The sequence below is a fragment of the Orcinus orca genome, chromosome 15 (genome assembly GCF_937001465.1).
Source record: "Orcinus orca chromosome 15, mOrcOrc1.1, whole genome shotgun sequence".
Lineage (NCBI taxonomy): Eukaryota > Metazoa > Chordata > Mammalia > Artiodactyla > Delphinidae > Orcinus > Orcinus orca.
This window is the reverse complement of record NC_064573.1, coordinates 81,539,905-81,563,337: the sequence shown is the minus strand read 5'-3', so window position 1 is coordinate 81,563,337 and position 23,433 is coordinate 81,539,905. Positions and strand designations below refer to the sequence as shown.

At 40.3% G+C, this 23,433-nt stretch overlaps 1 protein-coding gene across 2 annotated transcripts in view; it reads left to right on the top strand.

Annotated features, from left to right (window-relative positions):
- Nucleotides 1–2,098: 2,098 nt before the first annotated feature.
- The window catches only part of ANAPC5 (anaphase promoting complex subunit 5), a 38,937-nt gene continuing 17,602 nt past the window's right edge, over nt 2,099–23,433 (top strand). Inside the window, exons 1-7 of one of the 2 annotated variants that reach the window (XM_004276713.3) lie at nt 2,099–2,417; nt 5,317–5,396; nt 5,868–5,977; nt 6,846–7,038; nt 13,795–13,861; nt 21,083–21,184; nt 22,068–22,258. In XM_004276713.3, the coding sequence (XP_004276761.1) occupies nt 2,211–2,417; nt 5,317–5,396; nt 5,868–5,977; nt 6,846–7,038; nt 13,795–13,861; nt 21,083–21,184; nt 22,068–22,258 (950 nt within the window). In that variant the 5' untranslated portion in view covers nt 2,099–2,210. Of the gene's footprint in view, nt 2,418–5,316; nt 5,397–5,867; nt 5,978–6,845; nt 7,039–13,794; nt 13,862–21,082; nt 21,185–22,067; nt 22,259–23,433 lie in introns of those variants that run through there. The other variant, XM_033440949.2, reaches the window with a different exon arrangement.

The following is a 23,433-nucleotide window of genomic DNA, read 5'->3' as shown; positions in this document are numbered from 1 at the left end:
TTACGTTCTATATATCCTGATCAGGATAACAAGGGTAAGTATTAATATGTACCTGATAAACCAATTAAAAAGTGGAAATTGACCGTATGGCTCTATCTTGTACGTGCAAGAAGGAACTAAAGAGACAGATTTTTCCATGTGTTCCTTAACCCAGCTGGGTTCATTTGCAATAACACTCTACACGTATAAATACATAGATATGCAGTCATAATGATTGCAAAATGAGATAAATCAACTCAATTAATTTTTTTAATTGAGGTAAAATACAAATAACAAAATTCATCATTTTAAAATGTACAATTCAGGAATTCCCTGGCAGTCCAGTGGTCAGGACTCAGCGTTTTCACTGCCGGGACCTGGGTTCAATCCCTGGTCGGGGAATTAAGATCTCACAAGCCACACGGCACAGCCAGAAACAAATAAATAAATAAAATAAAATGTACAATTCAGTGGCATTTAGCACATTCACAATGTTGTGCAACTATCACCTCTATCTAACTTCCAAAACAATTTCATCACCTAAAAAGAGGCCCCATACCCATTAAGCAGTACTGCACTTTCTCCCCCACCCCCTACCCCCTGAAACCACTACTCTGCTTTCATCTCTGTGGATCTACCTATTCTGGACATTTCATATAAATGGAATCATACAATGTGTGGTCTTTTGCATTGCTTTCTTTCACTTAGTAAAATGTTTTCCAGGTTCATACATGTTATAACATGTATCAGTGCTTTATTCCTTTTTATGGAGGAAAAATATTCCATTATATGGATATACCACATTTTGTTCATCCGTTCATCAGCTGATGTACATTTGGGTTGCATCCATCTTTTGACTATTGTGAATGCTGCTACTGTGAACATTTGTGTACAGATTTTGCGTGGATATATATTTGTATTCTCTTGGGTATGTACATAGGAGTGGAACTGCTGTGTCGTATGGCAAATCTAAGTTTAGCTTTTTGAGGCACCGTCAAACTTTTCCATTCCCATCCGTAATGAATGCGTGTTTCAATGTCTCCACATCCTTTCCAAAATTTTTTTTTTTTTTTTTTCCCGGTACGCGGGCCTCTCACTGTTGTGGCCTCTCCCGTTTCGGAGCACAGGTTCCGGACGCGCAGGCTCAGCGGCCATGGCTCACGGGCCCAGCCGCTCTGAGGCATGTGGGATCTTCCAGGACCCGGGCACGAAGCCGCGTCCCCTGCATCGGCAGGCGGACTCTCAACCACTGCGCCACCAGGGAAGCCCCCAGCATTTGTTATTGTCCATCTTTTTTATTACAGATATCCTAGTGGGTGTGGAGTCTTACTATGGTTGTCCCTGTTTATGGCTTGTCTATGTCTGAACTAGTGTCTCTTTCATCACTATTTTACCAGCGTCTAGTTAAGTACCTAGCACGTACTAGATGATAACAAAATATCTGGTGAATAAGAGAATTGATAACCACTGTTATTTTTGTGTTATCCTCCTACCTATTTCCTCTGGCACATATAAGTTTTGTCAGGGCGCATTAAAAAAAGAGCTAAATGAAACTTCCAAACTTTGAATTTAAAAATTAGCATAATGAATAAAATACAAATTTTAAAGGTGCAAGTTTAACTTCGTTGCTTTTTTTGTTGCTGTTCTCAGTGGCAGACTTGCCATTACATTTATTTATTTATTTACTTACGGCCGTGTCACGCGGCATGCGGGATCTTAGTTCCCCGACCAGGAATGGAACCCGAGCCTCTGCAGTGGAAGCGCAGAGTCCTAACCATGGGACCACCAAAGAATTCCCTAACTTCTTTGCTTTTAAACGCAATCATTTTTGAATTTAATTTTAATTATTTTCAAATTAAATGAACAAACTGGGCAGCCCCCTTGGCTGTTCAGACCTTGCCCGAAAGCTTCGACTCACTTTCACTCGGTGCCAGTCCACGTGGAGCGGGAACCTGCTCTCCTTCCGCAATAGTTTCTGTAGGGACTCAGTCTTTAGGTGCACCGCCTTTGCCCCACCCGCCACAGTACTTCTAGGCATTTTGATTGGCTGTAGCGCTCCCTCGTGCTCTGGTCTGGTTTCTCTGATTGGCCGACGGCGTGCCGTCGGGAGGATGCCAGTTTCCTGGGATACGGCGCCGGCGGGCGGAGGCCTAGGGCGGTTGGTGGCGTGCTCGGAGCGGGAACCTGGCCGCGGTGCGCACCAAGGCTCCTGGACGTAGTCCTGGGGCGCCATGGCCAGCGTCCACGAGAGCCTCTACTTCAACCCCATGATGACCAATGGGGTGGTGCACGCCAACGTGTTCGGTATCAAGGACTGGGTGACGCCGTATAAAATCGCGGTCCTGGTGCTGCTGAACGAGATGGGCCGCACTGGCGAGGGCGCCGTTAGCCTCATGGAGCGGCGGAGGCTCAACCAGCTGCTCCTGCCGCTGCTGCAGGTGAGGGGCTCCTGCTCATTCAGCAAACCCTTACTAAGCACCTGCTCTGTGCCGGACAGCTCCTTGGTTGGGGGCACGGGGGTTCATCGGACACTCTCTGCCGTGTAGGATCGCGAAAAATATAGTTAATACCACCAGCTAACACTTAGTGAGTACTTAACGATGGACCAGTCACTTTACATTCATTTTTGGGGAGCAGGTTTATATCTGGCTCCAGCATTTATTAGCTGAGTGACTGGGAGAAGAGTTATTTTCTCAGATCCTCCATCTTCTGTAGAATGAGGCTACATGTAGGCCTGATCGTTGGAGACACAGCTACAGGCCCTGTATCCCAGAAGATGGTAATAAGTGGTAACAATGACATAAAAGTAACAGCCAACATTGATTGAACACTTACTGTGTACTAAGCACGTTACATGTTTTATTTCATTTTGCAGACTGAGGTGGTAGCTCCACCACTTACCCACTGTGCGACTTGGGCAAGTTCCATAACTTATTTGGGTCTTTGCTTTCTCTCTGTAAAATGAAAGCAATAATAGAAACTGTCATATGATGACCGTATTAAGTTAGAAGATCCATGGGAACACTTTACAGTGTACGGCACATGGTAAATGCTCAGTCAATTTTAGCTATTTTCATTTTAATCTCAGGGATAGGGCATGCACTTTCCCTTATATCAGTTGTGGCTTTTCCATTTATTTGTGTGATTATATGAGTGATGTCTCTCTCCCCTACTAGATTGTAACCTACATGAGGGCGTTACTTTGTCCTATTTTTGTTCACCCTTGTATCCCCAAAGCCTAGTACTGTATAGTTTATAAAGGGCTTTTTTTAATCCATTACCTTTTTTGGGGCAGGGGGAGAAGGGGTACTGAGGACACAGGTTAAGTGGCTTGCCCAGTTAGTTAAATAAAAGTAGTGGGTTCCCCATAACTTGCAGCTCCCAGTCCTATCTACATTACTATTATAAGTGCATTTCCCCATTATTCAAATAAAAGTCATAATACTAAAAAATTTGATAGAGAAAAGAAACAAAACAATAATTCTGGTGTCTTAGCTCATGTGTTTTTCTGCCTTTGTTCTTGCTGTTTTTTGTGTCTTGGATTCTCCTTCTGTTTTTTTGCCTGGCTAACTATCATGTAGTTTATTTTGTTTTGTTTTGTTTTGTTTTGGCGGTGGGGGGCGGGAGGCGGAGCTGCACTGCATGGCTTGCAGGATCTCAGCTCCCTGACCAGGGATTGAAGCCGGCCACAGCAGTGAACACCCGGAATCCTAACCACTAGGCCACCAGGGAACTACCACTACTGTGTAGTTTTAATCCATGTGTATATAGAATTCGTCTAGCAAAATTCCAGCCTTTACTTATTTGCTTATTGTTTGGCTTTAAAAATTAGCTAATTTTTAACTACTCAACTAATACATGAAGATTCATTGTAAAAACTTTAAATGATGCTAAAATTGATGGAGTGAAAGGTTATGGTTCTTCTGCAGGCCCTCTAATCCTGTTCCTTCTCAGAGATTATCACAGTTAATGTTCCTTCATTCAACTATTTATTTATTTATAAAATTTATTTATTAATTTATTTTTGGCTGCATTGGGTCTTCATTGCTGCGTGGGCTTTCTCTGGTTGTGGTGAGCAGGGGCTACTCTTTGTTGCAGTGAGCGGGCTTCTCATTGTGGTGGCTTCTCTTGTTGCGGAGCATGGGCTCTAGGAGCACGGGCTTCAGTAGTTATGGCACACGGGCTTAGTTGCTCTGTGGCATGTGGTATCTTCCCGGACCAGGGCTCGAACCCGTGTCTCCTGCCTTGGCAGGCGGATTCTTAACCACTGCTCCACCAGGGAAGCCCCATTCAACTATTTATTGAGCAACAGTTCAGAATGGATCTTTCTAGACCTTTTGCTGTGTGTATCTGTATATGATTATAAGTATATATACATGTATCCTTTTAATTTAATTTCTCCCTTTTTTTATTTTTACATGAATGCTACTTCTGTTCTACAGCTTATTCCTTTCACTTAACAAGTCTTGGAGATCTTTTCTTGTCAGCATATTTGAGTAGATCTACTTCATTCTTTTTAACGACTGCATTGTTTTCCACAGTAAGAAAAGAAACATAATTTAACTCATGCTTTTAATTAATATTAAAATTTGTAAATTAAAAATGAACTCTTTATTCACGGACTTATAGGTTCTTTTTAGTTTTTCTTCATTTCAAACAATGCACATGGAACATACTTGCCCCAGAAGTGGGATTGCTGTGTTATCCACATCTAAAATTGACCTACTGAACTTACTGTTCCCCAAATATTCAGTGTTTAGTTTTAAACCTCAGCTAGGTTGTAACCTTCTTGATAGCTGAGGTTGCATACTCTTTGTCTCTAATAGTACGTTTTATGGACTTGGACACATAGTATGACTGCCTACCTTACAGTGTTTTGGGGAGGATCAAATGAGATTATGTTTATGGAAAATAGGACCCCTGTGTTTGTATAATGTTCTCCAGGTTATGAAACAATTTGAATTATTTTACTTAATCTTTGCCACAAACAAGGGAGGTTATTATTATCTCCATCTCACTGATGAAGGAAACTAGGGCTCAGGGAGGCTACAACTTTGCCATGATTGCAACACTGAGAAGGAAGGAACCTCAGACTACAGATTCTACGCTTTTTTTGCATTTAAGTCATTCCTCCAACTAAAAGAGAATGCTATGCAAATATGAAGTATTACTTTAGCGTTTTATGCAGATAGGTTTTTTTCTCTTCCTGATTTGAGTTTTCATATTTGGAATGATTGTAAAGCAGAGAGATTGATAAATGAATTCATGTTGCAGACGTTTATCAATCTCCAGCTCTTTAAAATTTTTCTGTAATCTTTCTATCTCTCCTTTACCCAGGGCCCAGATATTACGCTGTCTAAACTTTACAAGTTAATTGAAGAATCTTGTCCTCAGCTGGCAAATTCAGTACAGATCAGGTAAGCTTCATTTTCTTCTGTATATATGAAAAGATGTCAAAGTAGGTAAAAATTAGAAGAGGGCACATGGTGATTAATTCCTTAAAAAAAAACCTTTATTATTCTAGGTTGTTTTCTTAAGTACCTGTATTTATTTTTTTTGAAAAATGGATAGCATTAAACATACTGCTTAAAAATTTATTATTCTGTACAGATCTACATTGCTCCTTTTAGCTGTTGCAGAGAATTTCATTTTTACTGGCTGATATGTAACTTTGAGAAGTTTTATAATCAAGAAAACATCAGCAATGATGCTTTTCAGATTATGGGAGTGACATTTTGGATTATCAAATTTGTTTTGTGTGCCACCATTTTATATGAATCTCTGAATTGTTTTTAAAATAGATTTATTTTAGGTGATTGTGGAATATGAAATGTGGGAAGATGTTCAAAGGGCCTTCCTAAAATGCACACCTCATTTTTCTTGTTCAGAATCAAACTGATGGCTGAAGGCGAATTGAAGGATATGGAACAATTTTTTGATGACCTTTCAGATTCTTTTTCTGGAACTGAACCAGAGGTTCACAAAACGAGTGTAGTAGGTATGAAGTTCTTCTAAGGAGAGCAGAGAATATTTTCACTGAAGTGAACTGCTCTCTAAATCACATCTGTCGTTACTCTGCTGTATCTGAGCACACACAGTGGGGATGCTGGACATGTTATAGTTTGTATTCATCGCCTTGCCATTTTGACCTGTGTTTAAATAATTGTCTTGTGGAAAAGCATCTTCTGTTTTGTCTGCTGTCGTCAGAGTATTAGCCTGGTCGTGGAGCCTTTTAGGGTTCCTCAGCTCTTTCTCACAGTCCTCTGCTCACTTGTCCACATTGTACGACTGAGTCAGGGTCACCAACTAAACTTTTATGAAGAGAGGTAAGTAAGAGTAGATTACTGATATAGTTTATAAGGCAAGGGTATATATGAAGTTTCTTGACGCTTTGCTGTTAGCGGTATAGTCATACTCCATCCATCTGGCATTTTTTTCCTGGTAGTTTTTATGTTACTTACCCTCAGTTATTTATTGATCTTCCATGTGCCAGGCTCTGGACTTTAAGAGAGACTGGAAACTTCCTCTTATGGAGATTGCTTTCTTGTGGTTGTGGGCAGAGGAGCAGGCAGACAGTAGAAAGTAAACAAATAGGATCACTTCAGGTGTTGTAACAGTCACGGAAGGATACATTGGCTGGATAAAGAGTGGAGTGCGGGTGGGAGGACTGAGGCTTTAATATAAAGAGAAAGTCAGCTTCGTAAAAGGTGGTAAAAGAAGATTCTATGCGGAGGGAAACAGCAACTGCAAGTGTCTTTTTTTTTTTTTCATTATTTTGGAGGAAGAACTGCAACAAATAGTCATCAACTTTTTGTAGCCTGGATTTCAAGTTAATGCCTTCACCTCCTCTCTGTCTTGTTTCATAGGTTTATTTCTGCGTCACATGATCTTGGCCTACAGTAAGCTTTCTTTCAGTCAAGTGTTTAAGCTGTACACTGCCCTTCAGCAGTACTTCCAGAATGGTGAGAAAAAGACAGTGGAGGATGCTGATATGGAACCGGCCAGCAGAGAGGAGAGCGAAAGAAAAATGGAAAAAGAAGAACTTGATGTATCTATAAGGTAAGTTGGGTTTTTCTGGCAGGAATCCCTTTCCTGTGAAATAGCATCATTACGGGAACAGCAAATCCTCATTCATCCAGCAGTAAATCCTCATTCATCCTCGTTCTGGATGAACTCATTCATCCAGAGTTCATGTGCTGGCTGTCATCTTTTTGTCCCTCCAGATCCAGGAAGTTCACCCTTACGGGCTGCATCAGTAATCTCCTTGCCTTCTAACTTCTGATTGAGAGGCACTGGTGGGAAATCCAGAGGGTCAAGGAGAGTGAGGTCAAGGTGTTGATTCACTGGCTCCCTTCCTTCGGGGTCACGGTGGGCTGGCAGTAGGGTCACAGCCTCTGTCAGGTGGCCTGCTCTGCATACCTCGGGGGTCTAGTAACTGGGGAGGTTTCCCAGGCCCGGTGCAGAAGGTGCCCCACTATTACCAGCCCTGGGAACTTTATTACCCGCTATGGCTTATCCATCCCCTGCCCCTATTTTTGTAACTGGCCCTTTATTAAACTTTTCTCAAATTACGCCATTTGAATATGCCATTTGTTTTCTGCTGGGACCCTGAGTGGTAGTGTTCATTATATCACAGTGAATTAACAATTGATTAATTCAGTGAAAATTTATTGAATGCCTGCTAAAGTTTAAGCCTGGGGATGTAGTGCCACTGCTCACCTAGTTGTTTAAGCTCAAAGCCTAGGCATGTCCCTGTGTCCTCCCCCTCCTTCACCCCTGCAGCCAGTCCTTCCGCAGATGCAGCCAATCCTTCCTCCTCAATATGTTTGGAATTAGTTCACTTCTGTCCATTGCCACTGCTTCCCCTGTGGTCTAAGCACTGAATCTCTTTCCTGGATGACTGCTCTAGCCTCCCGACTGCTTTCCTTGCCTCCACTCTTGTTTCCTTACTATCAGTTTTTCCTGTAGCATCCAAGGGAACCATTATGATGTAAATCACACCACGTGTTCTTATGCCCCAAACCCTCCTTGACTATACATGGAATTTAGACAGAAATCTGAGCTACTGTGGCCTCATTACTTGCATGATCTGGCCCCTGTCATCTTCCCTACCTCTTTCTCCTTACTTTCCATTCACTGTCAGAGTCTGTCTGCTCTGGCTTGCTTTCAGTTTCTTCAATACCAAGCCGAGGTCTGCCTCAGGGTGCCTCGCAGGCTCTCCCTGGCTTCTTACCTCGCTCACTCTCTTTCACCGTTCACTCCCTTTCACTGTTCAGATCTCAGCTCCCGTGTCCTCACACAGGCCTTTCCTGACCACATGTCTGAAGTAACCTTCATCCTAAATACTTCCAATTTCTTTATTTCTTTCATAGCTCTCCTCACTAAGTAACTTTTTGCATTTATTTACTTAGACTCATTTGTATTTGTCTTTGCACCCCTTCAAGAGCTAAGACCCTTCTCTGTCATATTTCACCTCATTTTCCTCAGTGCTTGGCTTGTAATGTCTGAATATGTGTTGGATGAATGAATGCAGAGAATCAGAACACCTCATTCATCGCCCACACTGGTAACTGGCCCCATAAAACACTTTGTATTGACTTCCCTTCACTGTCTCACGTCCCCTCTCCCCAGCTGTTACCTGGGATCACCTCCCAAATACTTATATTTGGAGGGAAAAGCATATAAAGTGTGTGTGTGTGTGTGTGTGTGTGTGTGTGTGTGTGTGTGTGTTTTGTATTTCCTGATCTCAGGGAGCCCACAGTCTGGTGAGGAAGACTGGCACCCAAACAGATCACTACAAGTAACAATGTGTTCAGAGCTCTGAGAGAAGTAAGCCCCACCTGCCCTATGTAGGCTGGCTAACCTCCTTGGGGGCTGGGGGAGGTCTGTGTGTGTAGCCAGAGAATATTTCCCTGCAGTTCCTATGAGTGGCCTTTGTACAGTTATGTGATTTGTTCAGCACACTCTGGGAGCAAGAAGACTGTAGTACCAGTAAGTACTTCCAAAAACTCAGAGTTGCTCAAAGAGGCTTCTCATCTAGTGGAAAGGCAGAACCTTGTAGGGTTGAGTCTGGCCCTGGAGTCAGACCCCTGGATTTGAATTCTGGCTCCTCCACTTATTCCCTTAAGACCTTGGGCAAGTCACCCTCTCTGTACCTCAGTTTTCTCATCTGTAAAATGGGGCTCATGTCACCTCCTCAGAAGGTTATTTTGAGAATTAAATGATAAATCTATATGAAGTGTTTACAACTGTGCCTTTAAACATTTGACAAATATTCACTATTCTTCTTCTCTAATTTCTCTTTTAATTCCCCTGAGGAAGGGTTCCAGGAAACAATGTAATCTTTGTCCTAGCTGCTTTATATGCTTAAAGTAGCAGAATGTCAGTTCTTCAGAAATGTTAAAATTCAAACTTTTCTTATTTAGGTTTGACTTTCTCCTAAATTAATCTGATTTAATTAGGTCTAACTGCATCGTTTTGTTTTTATTCTAATCTAAGAATTCATTTGTGTGTAATAATAGTGTGTATACTGTTAAGGTTTATGGTTTCAGAAAATAGTGTGCATTTAGTAAACTGAATTTCATCACTGAAATAGAAGAAATGTATTATTTAAATATTATTCTACTTAAGTATTATAATTCTTTGTCCAAAAAGAAAGGATTTTGACTTGTTATAGGATTTTTAAAATTTCATAATGTATATTTACATACATTTCTTGATTCTTTTAAAAAGGAAAATTTCATTTTTTTCTTTTTGTGCTCTTTTCTAGTGTTTTATTGCATTATGAGAGGCTTCTCACTTTAGCCCTTTCATTTTCTTCCTTCCTTTCTTCCTTTCTTTCTGCCCTCCCTCCCTCCCTCCCTTCCTTTCTTAGTTATTGGAATGTTTTTAGGTCTTGCTTTCTTCAGGGAAATTATTTTTCTTGCCCTAGAAATTTGTATTAAAATTAGAAAGCCCAGAGTAACATTGACTAGCTTGCAAATCTCCCATCCTACAATGAAATAACTACTGTTTGAAAAAGGGGGACCCACCTGTTAATTTAGAAGGGAGGGAATATTCAGTGAACGAATGTTTATCAGGTGTTTTTTAAAAATCCAATTACAGAAGAAAGTACAGACTGACATTTAGCTTCAGCTTTTCATTTACTCGTTGTTGCTACAGGGCAGCATTTGTTTCCTGCAATAAGAGAGGGGGGCTTACAGGGTTACACCTTGTGAGTTTGAAGCGGAGGCTACTAGTCTGCAAGCTGCTGGAACTACACCTTCTCTGTGCTTCTAAAAAGACCTAACAAAAGTAGAAGTTCTCTGGCACTTCTTCACTTGCCAGTGATTTAACGTAAATCTCCCAAATTCATTAATTTATTCAGCACATACTTATTCAGTGGTTCTGGTGTGCCAAGCACTATGCTAGCTGCTATGCTGTCAGCGCAGAGGAGAAAGTCCCCGTCCTCATGGAGTTATGTGGGAGGGTCAGGTAATCGAGAGGTAACTAAATTAACAACTAATGTAATTTCAGAGCGTGTCAGTGCAGGAAAGGAATGACTGGGACACAGGGATACAGAATAACTGTGGGGTGCTGTCAGGGAAGGGCCCTTTAAGACTGGGAGCTAGGTGACGAAGGAGCCAGCCCTGAGAAGAGTTGCCAGAGCACATGCAGACTCACAGCCCAAGACAGGACAAGCTGACATATTGGACGGACAGACGGAGGACAGTGTGGCCTGAGCACACAAGTCGGGAGGAGGGGTTGGATCACCTCTCCGGTCACACACCTCAGAAGGGTTCAGGTCCTCATGGCCTCCTGGGTGTTTAGTAACTGTTCCCAATCTCAGTCCTTCCCCTCCCCTGCTTTTGTCTTGTCATCACCCTGCTCAGAAGTCTCCAGAGATTCACAAAGTCTCCCAGCCTGGCATTTGAGGCCTTCCACAGTTGACCTTTCTGACCTTTAATTTCTGTTCCTCAACTTGGATCCTTTACCCCAGCCAGCCAGGTGTGCTTGTATCCCTCTGACAGGCCAGGCATTTTCCCATTCTGCATCTTTTGGTTTCCTTTCCTGGAATGCCTTCTTCCTTCCTTGTCATTTCTTCACTCCTTGCCAACTTTCAGGGTCCTCACCACTTCAGCTGGAGTGATTTCTCCCTCTTCTAAGTGCAGAGATCATATTAATTCTTGGTATTTATTGTTTATTGCCATCTTTTCACATGCGCTGGTCTTAACCTTCACCAAGACTGTAAGCCCATTAAGACATTTTCTTGGGGGACTTAGACTTGTGTTTTATGCACTGCAAGTACATAAACACCCCAGTTTGTTGATTGTTTAATCCTATGTTATATTTTAAAAATTTCAGTTATAGTGGGTGATTTGAGCCCTTTAGATGAGTTTCCAGAGTCCTTTTGAGAATCTGATGAATGCCATGTACTATCCCCACATTAAAAATGCATATTTTGCAGTTTTACAAGGTTCATGGGCTCCTAAAGCCCATCCGTGGACCCAGGTTAAATGCCTTTGATGTATAGCACTTGTGAGTTTAAAGTTCTGTCTCAACTGGTAATGGGGTTCATAAACAAGGTATACTTGAGTCCTTTTCCTAAAGGAGTAACCCCCTTCCTAAGTTGAATACATTTGTGGCTTTTTTTTTTTTTTTAATTTATTTATTTGGCTGTGTTGGGTCTTAGTTGTGGCCCTCAGGATCTTTGTTGCCACGTGCAGGACCTTTAGTTGCGGCATGCGAGGCTTTTAGTTGCAGCATGCGGGGTTTAGCTCCCTGACCAGGGATCGAACCTGGGCCCCCTGCATTGGGAGCATGGAATCTTAGCCACTGGACCACCAGGGAAGTCCCCCTTTGTGGCTTTTTAAGAGTTACTTTCTCTGGCATGTGTTTGAGGTCCTGAGGAGGCAAAGAAGGAGTCAGTAAAAGGATGGTTTGGGCCATGGTATTTTTACTTGCTGTTTCCAAGCTTGTTCACGTCGGCCACTGTTGCCACCATGGAAGCCAGAGCCAAACTTGATCTTCATTTATAGCAAATGTGTTTGCCTTAATTTGCAGCAATTTCGTTTTATGTGATTCTGGTTTTCTCTTTCTGTTTTATTAACCTTATTGTTCTTGTGTCCTGTGTTATAAGCTACCTCAAGTCTTTTTTGGGGGAAGGGTTTAAGTAAATAAAGCATTTGGTAACAGTGAGCATCATGGACCTTAGAGGAGGGTGGGACTGGGAGTGGTGCGTCCCATTTCTTTCAGATCCTTGTCTGTCTCTAGCCTTTTTGTGTATAGTCATATTTATTCCAAGCCTTGGGCTTACTTTCTTTGAAGGGTATGTTAAGAGAAAAGGGCTTCTTATTGCCCAGACATTTAGCTGTTTTCCACTTGAGAACTTGGCCTGTGAATTTTCTTTCCATTTCCCTCCAGGTCACTGTTGTTTCGCTGATCTTTGTTATGCTGGTCAGGGCTGGTCCTTGGCAGCTCCGATACCTGTAGAATCTGATATGCTTGCTGCTTTGTATCAGAAACGTAACCAAGAGAATATCAGAGCAGCTCTTCCCAAAGTGTTTTCTGTGGAACACCAGTGCTTCTTGAGAGATGTGAGGAAAGGATTCTTCATTCAGATGAGTTTGGTAAATGGTACATTAAACAAAAGTGAATAAAGTGTCTCTCTGTTGGATTTCTCTCATGTGTATCATGAATCTCCCAGGGAAGAGAGGGTGTACAGCTTTCCCCAAGTGATTTAACCTCAGCAGCATTTTGTTTTCTTTTGGAATACCTGTTTACATAGTGTTTGCATGAAACAGTTTGAGAACTGCTGTATTAGACACAGAGTGCTTATAAAAATATTATTGATGAGTAAATATTGATTTTTCTACTTATTGTAATCCTGTATAGAGAAGCCATTTATTCAGAGTCATGTGGCAAAAGGGTATTATTCATACTTTGCTCTCAAAAATAAGACTGTTTGTGCATGTATAGATTTCTCAAGTCTAGATTTATATCAGTGTGTTTCTTATTTGTTGGTTCTGTGTGATCTAAACTTCCAGGCAAATGGTTATTTCTTGGATAACACCTCTTTTTCTTGTTCTGGAATACAGCACCATCTTATATGTGTAGCGAGGAGTTAGAGACTTTTTATTCATTCATTTCTCAAACTCTGAGTGCCCATTGTGTGCCTGGGGGACTGGGTGTTCATATACAAATATAAGTAAGAACAGCCAGTGTGGCAGTGCTAGATGCAGTGATCCCTATCTCTGGGAGACAGTGGGAGCTCAAATGAGAGATGTCAGGAGAGATTCTTGGAGGATATGACACTTGAGGTATTCTTGAATGACGGATGGTACAACAGCGCAACAGTGGATGGAAAATGGGCCCTGCAGGTTTAGGAAGCAGGAGGGCATCTTGGCATGATAGGAGATTGTAAGGAGTTCATCAGGGCTGGGGTGTGGGTAAGAAAGAGAAGGCAGAGGAGAGAGGTAGGAGCACTCAGGAAGCATTGCACCTGCCCTGCTAAGCAGTGCAGACTTTATTCTGGAAGGTGATGAGATACCACAGGAGCGCTTTAAATCAGGGACGATAGACTTGCATTTTAGAAAGATCATGCTGGAGGCTATGTACAGTCGAAGTCTACATCTGTCCATAATTATATCATGTGAACTTCGGCAGGTCATTCAACATCACTTTTTAAGCATGTCTTTTCTATTCCTGAGAAGAGGGAATTAATTTTAAAAGTTTTTAAACTTTTCTGGTGAAGAATCTATTTGACTTTGTAAAGCATTATCATTTTCACTATTGTGTAATTCATTATTATTATTATTATTTTTTTTTTTTTTCCAGAGAAGAGGAGGTATCTTGCAGTGGGCCTCTGTCCCAAAAACAAGCAGAATTTTTTCTTTCTCAACAGGTATGTTCTGTAATTGGTCATGAATTTTTTTTTAATCCTGTGACATTATATGTCATGACATATGTTTGTTATGTGAGTAGGTTTATTAGTGAAGCAGCATTATTCTTATTCTTGGTCATTTTTTCTTTACTAACAATGCAGTTGTAGCTATGTGTCCCTTCCTATTTTCTGTGTGATTTTATTTCTCTGTTAGGGTCATAATGCATGTTCATTTATTAATGGTGTGTGACTAACACAGCCCAAAAATGTGATTTAGAAGACCTACTTCCCTTTTCCCCAACACTTTATCATGGACATTTTCAAACAGAAATACAAATTGAAAAGCATTATATAGTGAATACCCATATACCCATCATCTAGATCCTGCAATTAATATTTTGCTCCGTTTATCATATATCTACCCATATAGCCACCATTTCATCTTATTTTTTGATACATTTCAAGTTGCAAGCATCGGTACACTTTTACCCCAGACATTTCTTACTGGTGTTTTTGAGCCATACTTTTTCCTTTTTTTTGGTAATATAAGCTGGATGTTTTTCTCCCATGTTATTTTCAGCATAGAATTTTGATTTTTGCTCTACTTTTCTAGTTTTCCCTATTTTTGTTATTAATTTTCTTTCTGCAGAAAGATGTAATGTTTAGATCTAGATGCAGGTGATAGAATCACTCCTACAGATGAATACTAAACAGATTGAAAAACTCATCTAGACAATTGGTTAACTGTAGAGGAGAAAATAGACCTGGATCTTCACCTCATCTTTGCACCTCAGTACTTTACAGGTGGATTAAAGGCTTAACTATAAACATTTAAGGTTATAATTAGAACAGGAGGAACTACATATTAACTTTTTTTTTGAATTCCATTTATTTTTTTATATAGCAGGTTCTTATTAGTCATCCATTTTATACACATAAGTGTATACATGTCAATCCCAATCTCCCAATTCATCACACCACCCCTCCCACTCTGCTGCTTTCCCCCCTTGGTGTCCATATGTTTGTTCTCTACATCTGTGTCTCAATTTCTGCCCTGCAAACCGGTTCATCTGTACCATTTTTCTAGGTTCCACATATATACATTAATATACGATATTTGTTTTTCTCTTTCTGACTTACTCCACTCTGTATGACAGTCTCTAGATTAATCCATGTCTCTACAAATGACCCAGTTTCGTTCCTTTTTATGGCTGAGTAATATTCCATTGTATATATGTACCACATCTTCTTTATCCACTCGTCTGTCCATGGGCATTTAGGTTGCTTCCATGACCTGGCTATTGTAAATAGTGCTGCACTGAACATTGGGGTACATGTGTCTTTTTGAATTATGGTTTTCTCTGGGTATATGTCCAGTAGTGGGATTGCTGGATCATATGGTAATTCTATTTTTAGTTTTTTAAGGAACCTCCATACTGTTCTCCACAGTGGCTGTATCAATTTACATTCCCACCAACAGTGCAAGAGGGTTCCCTTTTCTCCACACCCTCTCCAGCATTTGTTGTTTGTAGATTTTCTGATGATGCCCATTCTAACTGGTGTGAGGTGATACCTCATTGTAGTTTTGATTTGCATTTCTCTAATAATTAGTGATGTTGAGAAGCTTTTCATGTGCTTCTTAGCCATCTGTATGTCTTCTTTGGAGAAATGTCTATTTAGGTCTTCTGCCCATTTTTGGATTGGGTTGTTTGCTTTTTTAATGTTGAGCTGCATGAGCTGTTTATATATTTTGGAGATTAATCCTTTGTTCGTTGATTCGTTTGCAAATATTTTCTCCCATTCTGAGGGTTGTCTTTTCGTCTTGTTTGTAGTTTCCTTTGCTTTGCAAAAGCTTTTAAGTTTCATTAGGTCCATTTGTTTATTTTTGTTTTTATTTCCATTACTCTAGGAGGTGGATCAAAAAAGATCTTGCTGTGATTAATGTCAAAGAGTGTTCTTCCTATGTTTTCCTCTAAGAGTTTAATAGTGTCCAGTCTTACATTTAGATCTCTAATCCATTTTGAGTTTATTTTTCTGTATGGCATTAGGAAGTGTTCTAATTTCATTCTTGTACATGTAGCTGTCCGGTTTTCCCAGCACCACTTATTGAAGAGACTGTCTTTTCTGCATTGTATATCCTTGCCTCCTTTGTCTTAGATTAGTTGACCACAGGTGCGTGGGTTTATCTCTGGGCTTTCTATCCTGTTCCATTGATCTATATTTCTGTTTTTGTGCTAATACCATATTGTCTTGATTACTGTAGCTTTGTACTATAGTCTGAAGTCAGGGAGTCTGATTCCTCCAGCTCTGTTTTTTTCCCTCAAGACTGCTTTGGCTATTCGGGGTCTTTTGTGTCTCCATACAAATTTTAAGATTTTTTGTTCTAGTTCTGTAAAAAAATGCCATTGGTAATTTGATAGGGATTGCATTGAATCTGTAGATTGCTTTGGGTAGTATAGTCATTTTCACAATATCGATTCTTCTAATCCAAGAACATGGTATATCTCTCCATCTGTTGGTATCATCTTTAATTTCTTTCATCAGTGTCTTACAGTTTTCTGCATAGAGGTCTTTTGTCTCCCTAGGTAGGTTTATTCCTAGGTATTTTATTCTTTTTGTTGCAGTGGTAAATGGGAGTGTTTCCTTAATTTCTCTTTCAGATTTTTCATCATTAGTGTATAGGAATGCAAGAGATTTTTGTGCATTAATTTTGTATCCTGCGACTTTACCAAATTCATTGATTAGCTCTAGTAGTTTTCTGGTAGCATCTTTAGGATTTTCTATGTATAGTATCATGTCATCTGCAAACAGTGACAGTTTTACTTCTTCTTTTCCAATTTGTATTCCTTTTTTTTCTTTTTCTTCTCTGATTGCCGTGGCTAGGACTTCCAAAACTATGTTGAATAATAGTGGTGAGAGTGGACATCCTTGTCTTGTTCCTGATCTTATATTTTATTTTATTTTATTTATTTTATTTTATTTTATTTTTTTTGCGGTACGCGGGCCTCTCACTGTTGTGGCCTCTCCTGTTGCGGAGAATAGACCCCGGACGCACAGGCTCAGCGGCCATGGCTCACGGGCCCAGCCGCTCCGCGGCACGTGGGATCCTCCCAGACTGGGGCACGAACCCGTGTCCCCTGCATTGGCAGGCGGACTCCCAACCACTGCGCCACCAGGGAAGCCCCAGTTGTTCCTGATCTTAGAGGAAAGGCTTTCAGTTTTTCACAATTGAGAATGATGTTCTCTGTGGTTTTGTCATGTATGGCCTTTATTATGTTGAAGTAGGTTCTCTCTATGCCCACTTTCTGGAGAGTTTTTATCATAAATGGGTGTTGAATTTTGTCAGAAGCTTTTTCTGCATCTATTGAGATGATCATATGGTTTTTATTCTTCAATTTGTTAATATGGTGTATCACATGGATTGATTTGTGTATATTGAAGAATCCTTGCATCTCTGGGATAAATCCCACTTGATCATGGTGTATGATCTTTTTAGTGTGTTGTTGGATTCTGTTTGCTAGTATTTTGTTGAGGATTTTTGCATCTATATTAATCAGTGATATTGGTCTGTAATTTTCTTTTTCTGTAGTACCTTTGTCTGGTTTTGTTATCAGGGTGATGGTGGCCTCATAGAATGTGTTTGTGAGTGTTCCTTCCTCCGCAGATTTTTGGAAGAGTTTGAGAAGGATGGGTGTTAGCTCTTCTCTAAATGTTTGGTAGAATTCACCTGTGAAGCCATCTGGTCCTGGACTTTTGTTTGTTGGAAGATTTTTAATCACAGTTTCAATTTCATTACTTGTGATTGGTCTGTTCATATTTTCTATTGCTTCCTGGTTCCGTCTTGGAAGGTTATACTTTTTAAGAATTTGTCCATTTCTTCCAGGTTGTCCATTTTATTGGCATAGAGTTGCTTGTAGTAGTCTCTTAGGATGCTTTGTATTTCTGTGGTGTCTGTTGTAACTTCTCCTTTTTCATTTCTAATTTTATTGATTTGAGTCCTCTCCCTCTTTTTCTTGATGAGTCTGGCTAATGGTTTATCAATTTTGTTTATCTTCTCAAAGAACCAGCTTTTAGTTTTATTGATCTTTGCTATTGTTTTCTTTGTTTCTATTTCATTTATTTCTGCTCTGATCTTTATGATTTCTTTCCTTCTGCTAACTTCGGGTTTTGTTTCTTTCTCTAGTTCGTTTAGGTGTAAGGTTAGGTTGCTTATTTGAGATTTTTCTTGTTTCTTGAGGTAGGCTTGTATTAATATAAACTTCCCTCTTAGAACTGCTTTTGCTGCATCCCATAGGTTTTGGATTGTCGTGTCTTCATTATCATCTGTCTCTAGGTGTTTTTTGATTTCTTCAGTGATCTATTGGTTATTTAGTAATGTATTGTTTAGCCTCCATGTGTTTGTGTTTTTTACGTTTTTTTCCCTGTAATTGATTTCTAATCTCATAGCGTTGTGGTCAGAAAAGATGCTTGATATGATTTCAATTTTCTTAAGTTTACCGAGCCTTGATTTGTGACCCAAGATGTGATCTATCCTGGAGAATGTTCTGTGCGCGCTTGAGAAGAAAGTGTAATCTGCTGTTTTTTGATGGAATGTCCTATAAATATCAATTAAATCTATCTGGTCTATTGTGTCATTTAAAGCTTGTGTTTCCTTATTAATTTTCTGTTTGGATGATCTGTCCGTTGGTGTAAGTGAGGTGTTAAAATCCCCCACTATTATTGTGGTACTGTCAATTTCCTCTTTTATAGCTGTTATCAGTTGCCTTATGTATTGAGGTGCTCCTATGTTAGGTGCATATATATTTATAATTGTCATATCTTCTTCTTGGATTGATCCCTTGATCATTATGTAGTGTCTCCTTCCTTGTCTCTTGTAACATTCTTTATTTTAAAGTCTATTTTATCTGATATGAGGATTGCTACTCCAGCTTTCTTTTGATTTCCATTTGCATGGAATATCTTTTTCCATCCCCTCACTTTCAGTCTGTATGTGTCCTAGGTCTGAAGTGGGTCTCTTGTAGACAGCATATATATGGGTCTTGTTTTTGTATCCATTCAGCAAGCCTGTGTCTTTTGGTTGGAGCATTTAATCCATTCACATTTAAGGTAGTTATTAATATGTATGTTCCTATTACCATTTTCTTAATTGTTTTGGGTTTGTTTTTGTAGGTTCTTTTCTTCTCTTGTGTTTCCCACTTAGAGAAGTTCCTTTAGCATTTGTTGTAGAGCTGGTTTGGTGGTGCTGAATTCTCTTAGCTTTTCCTTATCTGTAAAGCTTCTGATTTCTGCATTGAATCTGAATGAGATCCTTGCTGGGTAGAGTAATCTTGGTTGTAGGTTCTTGTCTTTCATCACTTTAAGTATGTCATGCTACTCCCTTCTGGCTTGTAGAGTTTCTGCTGAGAAATCAGCTGTTAACCGTATGGGAGTTCCCTTGTATGTTATTTTTTGTTTTTCCCTTGCTGCTTTCAATAATTTTTCTTTGTCTTTAATTTTTGCCAATTTGATTACTACGTGTCTCGGTGTGTTTCTCCTTGGGTTTATGCTGTATGGGACTTTCCGCACTTCCTGGACTTGGGTGGCTATTTCCTTTCCCATGTTAGGGAAATTTTCAACTGTAATCTCTTCAAATATTTTCTTGGGTCCTTTCTCTCTCTCTTCTCCTTCTGGGACCCCTATAATGCAAATGTTGTTGTGTTTCATGTTGTCCCAGAGGTCCCTTAGGCTGTCTTCATTTCTTCTCATTTTTTCTTTCTTTATTCTGTTCCACAGCAGTGAATTCCACCATTCTGTCTTCCAGGTCACTTATCCGTATTTCTGCCTCAGTTATTCTGCTACTGATTCCTTCTAGTGTATTTTTCATTTCAGTTATTGTGTTGTTCATCTCTGTTTGTTTGTTCTTTAATTCTTCTAGATCTTTGTTAAACATTTCCTGCATCTTCCTGATCTTTGCCTCCATTCTTTTTCTGAGGTCCTGGATCTTCTTCACTATCATTATTCTGAATTCTTTTTCTGGAAGGTTGCCTATCTCCACTTCAGTTAGTTGTTTTCCTGGGGTTTTATCTTGTTCCTTCATCTGGTACATAGCCCTCTGCCTTTTCATCCTGTCCATCCCTCTGTGAATGTTACATATTAACTTTTAACTGATCTCTGGGTGGTGAAGGACTTTCTAAACAGAAAAGCTGTGGAAGAAAACACATAGGAGATCATTTGATTTTTCAGCATATAAATGAAAAACATCTACATGTCAGTACATGTTCTAACAAAATTAAAACTCAAACAACAAAACGGGAAAAAGAGTTGCAATACGTATGACAAAGGGTTAATACTTTTGCTTAAAAAATTGTAGTTTCAAAGCCCATTTGATGATGAGACAAATTTATAATATATTATTACATGAAAAAAGCAGGTAATAAAATGATATATTCTAACTTTGTTAAAAAAGTATGCGTATATATATGTATAAACACATACACACACACACACACACACACACACACACACACACACACACACAGAAAAAAGACTGGAATGAGATACACTGACAAAAAAAGTGTTATTTCTGGGTGGAAGGATTACAGATGATTTTTGTTTTCTTCTGTATGCTTTTCCATATTTTTGGAATCTTCTATAATGATATAATGAATTCAAATATAATTAGAAATTATTATTATTCATAAAGAAAAATTTGTCTAGCTAAAATTGAAGAGTCCATAACCCAGTTAAGTACTAATCATTAATTTAGAAGTCATTTTCTACATATTTTATATAATCATTGCTGGTACCATCCATATGAAACAGATAACCAGGAGTAGGGCAAGTGTGCATCTCCCTTTGCCAGGCTGGATATACATACTTCCTGCCTTAAAGGCACTTACAGTCTGGGGGTGGGGTCAGCTGGTACTTTTAATATAATTTGATAAGTACTGCAGGAAGGGTTAGTGCAGGGCGCTTGTGGGAGCATGTCGGTACTTACAGGACCTTATCTAGTTTAGAAGGTGATAGAAGCAGGTGGCTGAAATCTAAACTGGGCCCTGAAGACTGAGCAGGAGTTTGCATGGAAGACTATGTGGATGGGTCGTTGGGAAGCTTAGAATTCCAGGAAGAGGAAACAGTGTTCTGCATGGTCAAGAGGAGAGTGTAGGTGCAGAAAAAAAAGTAATCAAATGATGCTAGTTAGTATACATGTCCATATGTTTATTGGCCATTTCTTTCTACTGAGTTGTCATTTTTAAATTTCAGGCTTCTTTGTTAAAGAATGATGAGACTAAAGCCCTCACTCCAGCTTCTTTGCAGAAAGAGTTGAACAACTTGTTGAAATTTAATCCTGATTTTGCTGAAGCGGTGAGTCTTTTCCAGAATTTGTTGCTAAGTTGGAAAGCAGGGACAAGACTGTTCTTCCTATTGAGTAGTCGTGCAAATGAGGATTGGCCGAATGACCCAGGTTCTTGGAAAGAAATCATGTTGTTGGCACTTAAAGGACTCAGCCTAGGTTGCAAAGCTTTCCCTCCCACCTCCACCCCTACTGGCCCGGGGGGATTTCTTTCTCTAGTTGCGGCGAGCGGGGGCTACTCTTTGTTGTGGTGCGTGGGCTTCTCATTGTGGTGGCTTCTCTTGTTGCAGAGCATGGGCTCTAGATGCGTGGGCTTCATTATTTGCGGCATGCAGGCTCAGTAGTTGTGGCTCGTGGGCTCTAGAGCGCAGGCTCAGTAGTTGTGGCGCATGGGCTTAGTTGTTCTGTGGCATGTGGGATCCTCCCGGGCCAGGGCTTGAACCCGTGTCCCCCGCATTGGGAGGCGGATTCTTAACCACTGCGCCACCAGGGAAGCTCTGAATTCAAGTTTTAAGATCTTCAGTTTTGTACTCACACTGTTCCTTAATGCCTGAGCTAGGTGATTCCCCCTCCATCCTCACGTATCACCCATGGATCCTAATATAACCAGTGGCATAGTGGATGAATATTTAGGATAAAACTCTGACACAAATTCTAATGGAATTCCCTTTTTTCGTTTGGGTACACCTTCTGGGGGGAAAGTGTACCCAAACCAGCTAATGTACCTTAAGCCTATTTAATCCTGCCTGTGGGGAAAAGATTAAGCTAAACTATGACCATCTTGTTAAAATGGTAGGGGATACACAGGTGTTTGCAGCCAGTGGAACTCTCTGAATTAATATTACACAAGAGGAAGCAGAGCATTTAAAATATGTTGATTGTTTCTTGTTTTAGCACTACCTCAGCTACTTAAACAACCTCCGGGTCCAAGATGTTTTCAGTTCAACACACAGCCTCCTTCATTATTTTGACCGCCTGATTCTTACTGGAGCCGAAAGCAAAAGTAATGGGGAAGAGGGCTATGGCCGGAGCTTGAGATACGCTGCTCTGAACCTGGCTGCCCTGCACTGCCGCTTTGGTCACTAGTAAGTTTATAGACTTTTGTTCATGCGGAAATTGAAGAAATTATCTCTCAAATGTTACTTGAGATGTATTTTCTTTTTAATATGCTGTATTAAAAAAAAAGAAGAAGGAAAAGGAGAAAAGAAAGAGCCTGTTCAACCTGGAATTGTCAATAACTTCTAAAGAAGGAAGGTTTTTTGCAGTGAACAAAAGTTAATGAAAACCTTCTGCCTAAAGAGTCTGCCCCCTGGTGTCACTATTTAGCATTACCATCCAAGTACATGGCCTCTTTCTTTCTTTACTTCTAAGAATAACGGCCACTGAATTAAAAGGAAATTAGGTCATTAGGCCAGAGATTCCCAACAGGATTTTTCAGAGGTAATAATGGGGATGTAAAAGTTATTTTCAGTATTTCAAAAAGCCAAAAGGAAGTTGTATCTTTACTGCATAAAAGACTGCGTGGCTTACCGAACGTCACGTTTGTGCTTTTGGTTGGAATTCAGGCAGCTCAGTGCGTGACAATGACTTATGCCATTGCTAAGATATGCCTGTGATTTTTTTTTTTTTTTTTTTTTTTTTTTGCGGTACGCGAGCCTCTCACTGCTGTGGCCTCTCCCGTCGCGGAGCACAGGCTCTGGACGCGCAGGCCCAGCGACCACGGCTCGCGGGCCCAGCCGCTCCGCGGCACGTGGGATCCTCCCGGACCGGGGCACGAACCCGTGTCCCCTGCATTGGCAGGCGGACTCCCAACCACTACGCCACCGGGGAAGCCCTGCCTGTGATTTTAATAAGTAAAAATTGGAAATTGATCAGTTATTATTTAGTAAAGAGTTAAGAGGATAAAAGCTTTCAAAATATGGAGGCTATTTTGGAAATAATGAAATAATGTGAATAATGGTGAAAAGGTAGGAAATTACTAATTGAAAGAGTCTCTCTGCCTCCCCTGTGGCTTTTTCCCATTTAAGAAAAATATGGTTTCTGCCACAGGCATCTTTGAATAGAGACTAGAGTGTGTTAATGGAAGTATAGTGTTCCAAGTTCAAGAATTGAGACTTCTACCCCTTGCTCTATGGCCCAGGCAACAACCAGGAAATTCTATTAACTTCTGGTTGTCACATTTTAAAAGGGACATAGACAAGCTGGAGCTTGTGGGGGGGACAGTCTCACTGGAGGCATTCAAAGCCACGTCATATAAATA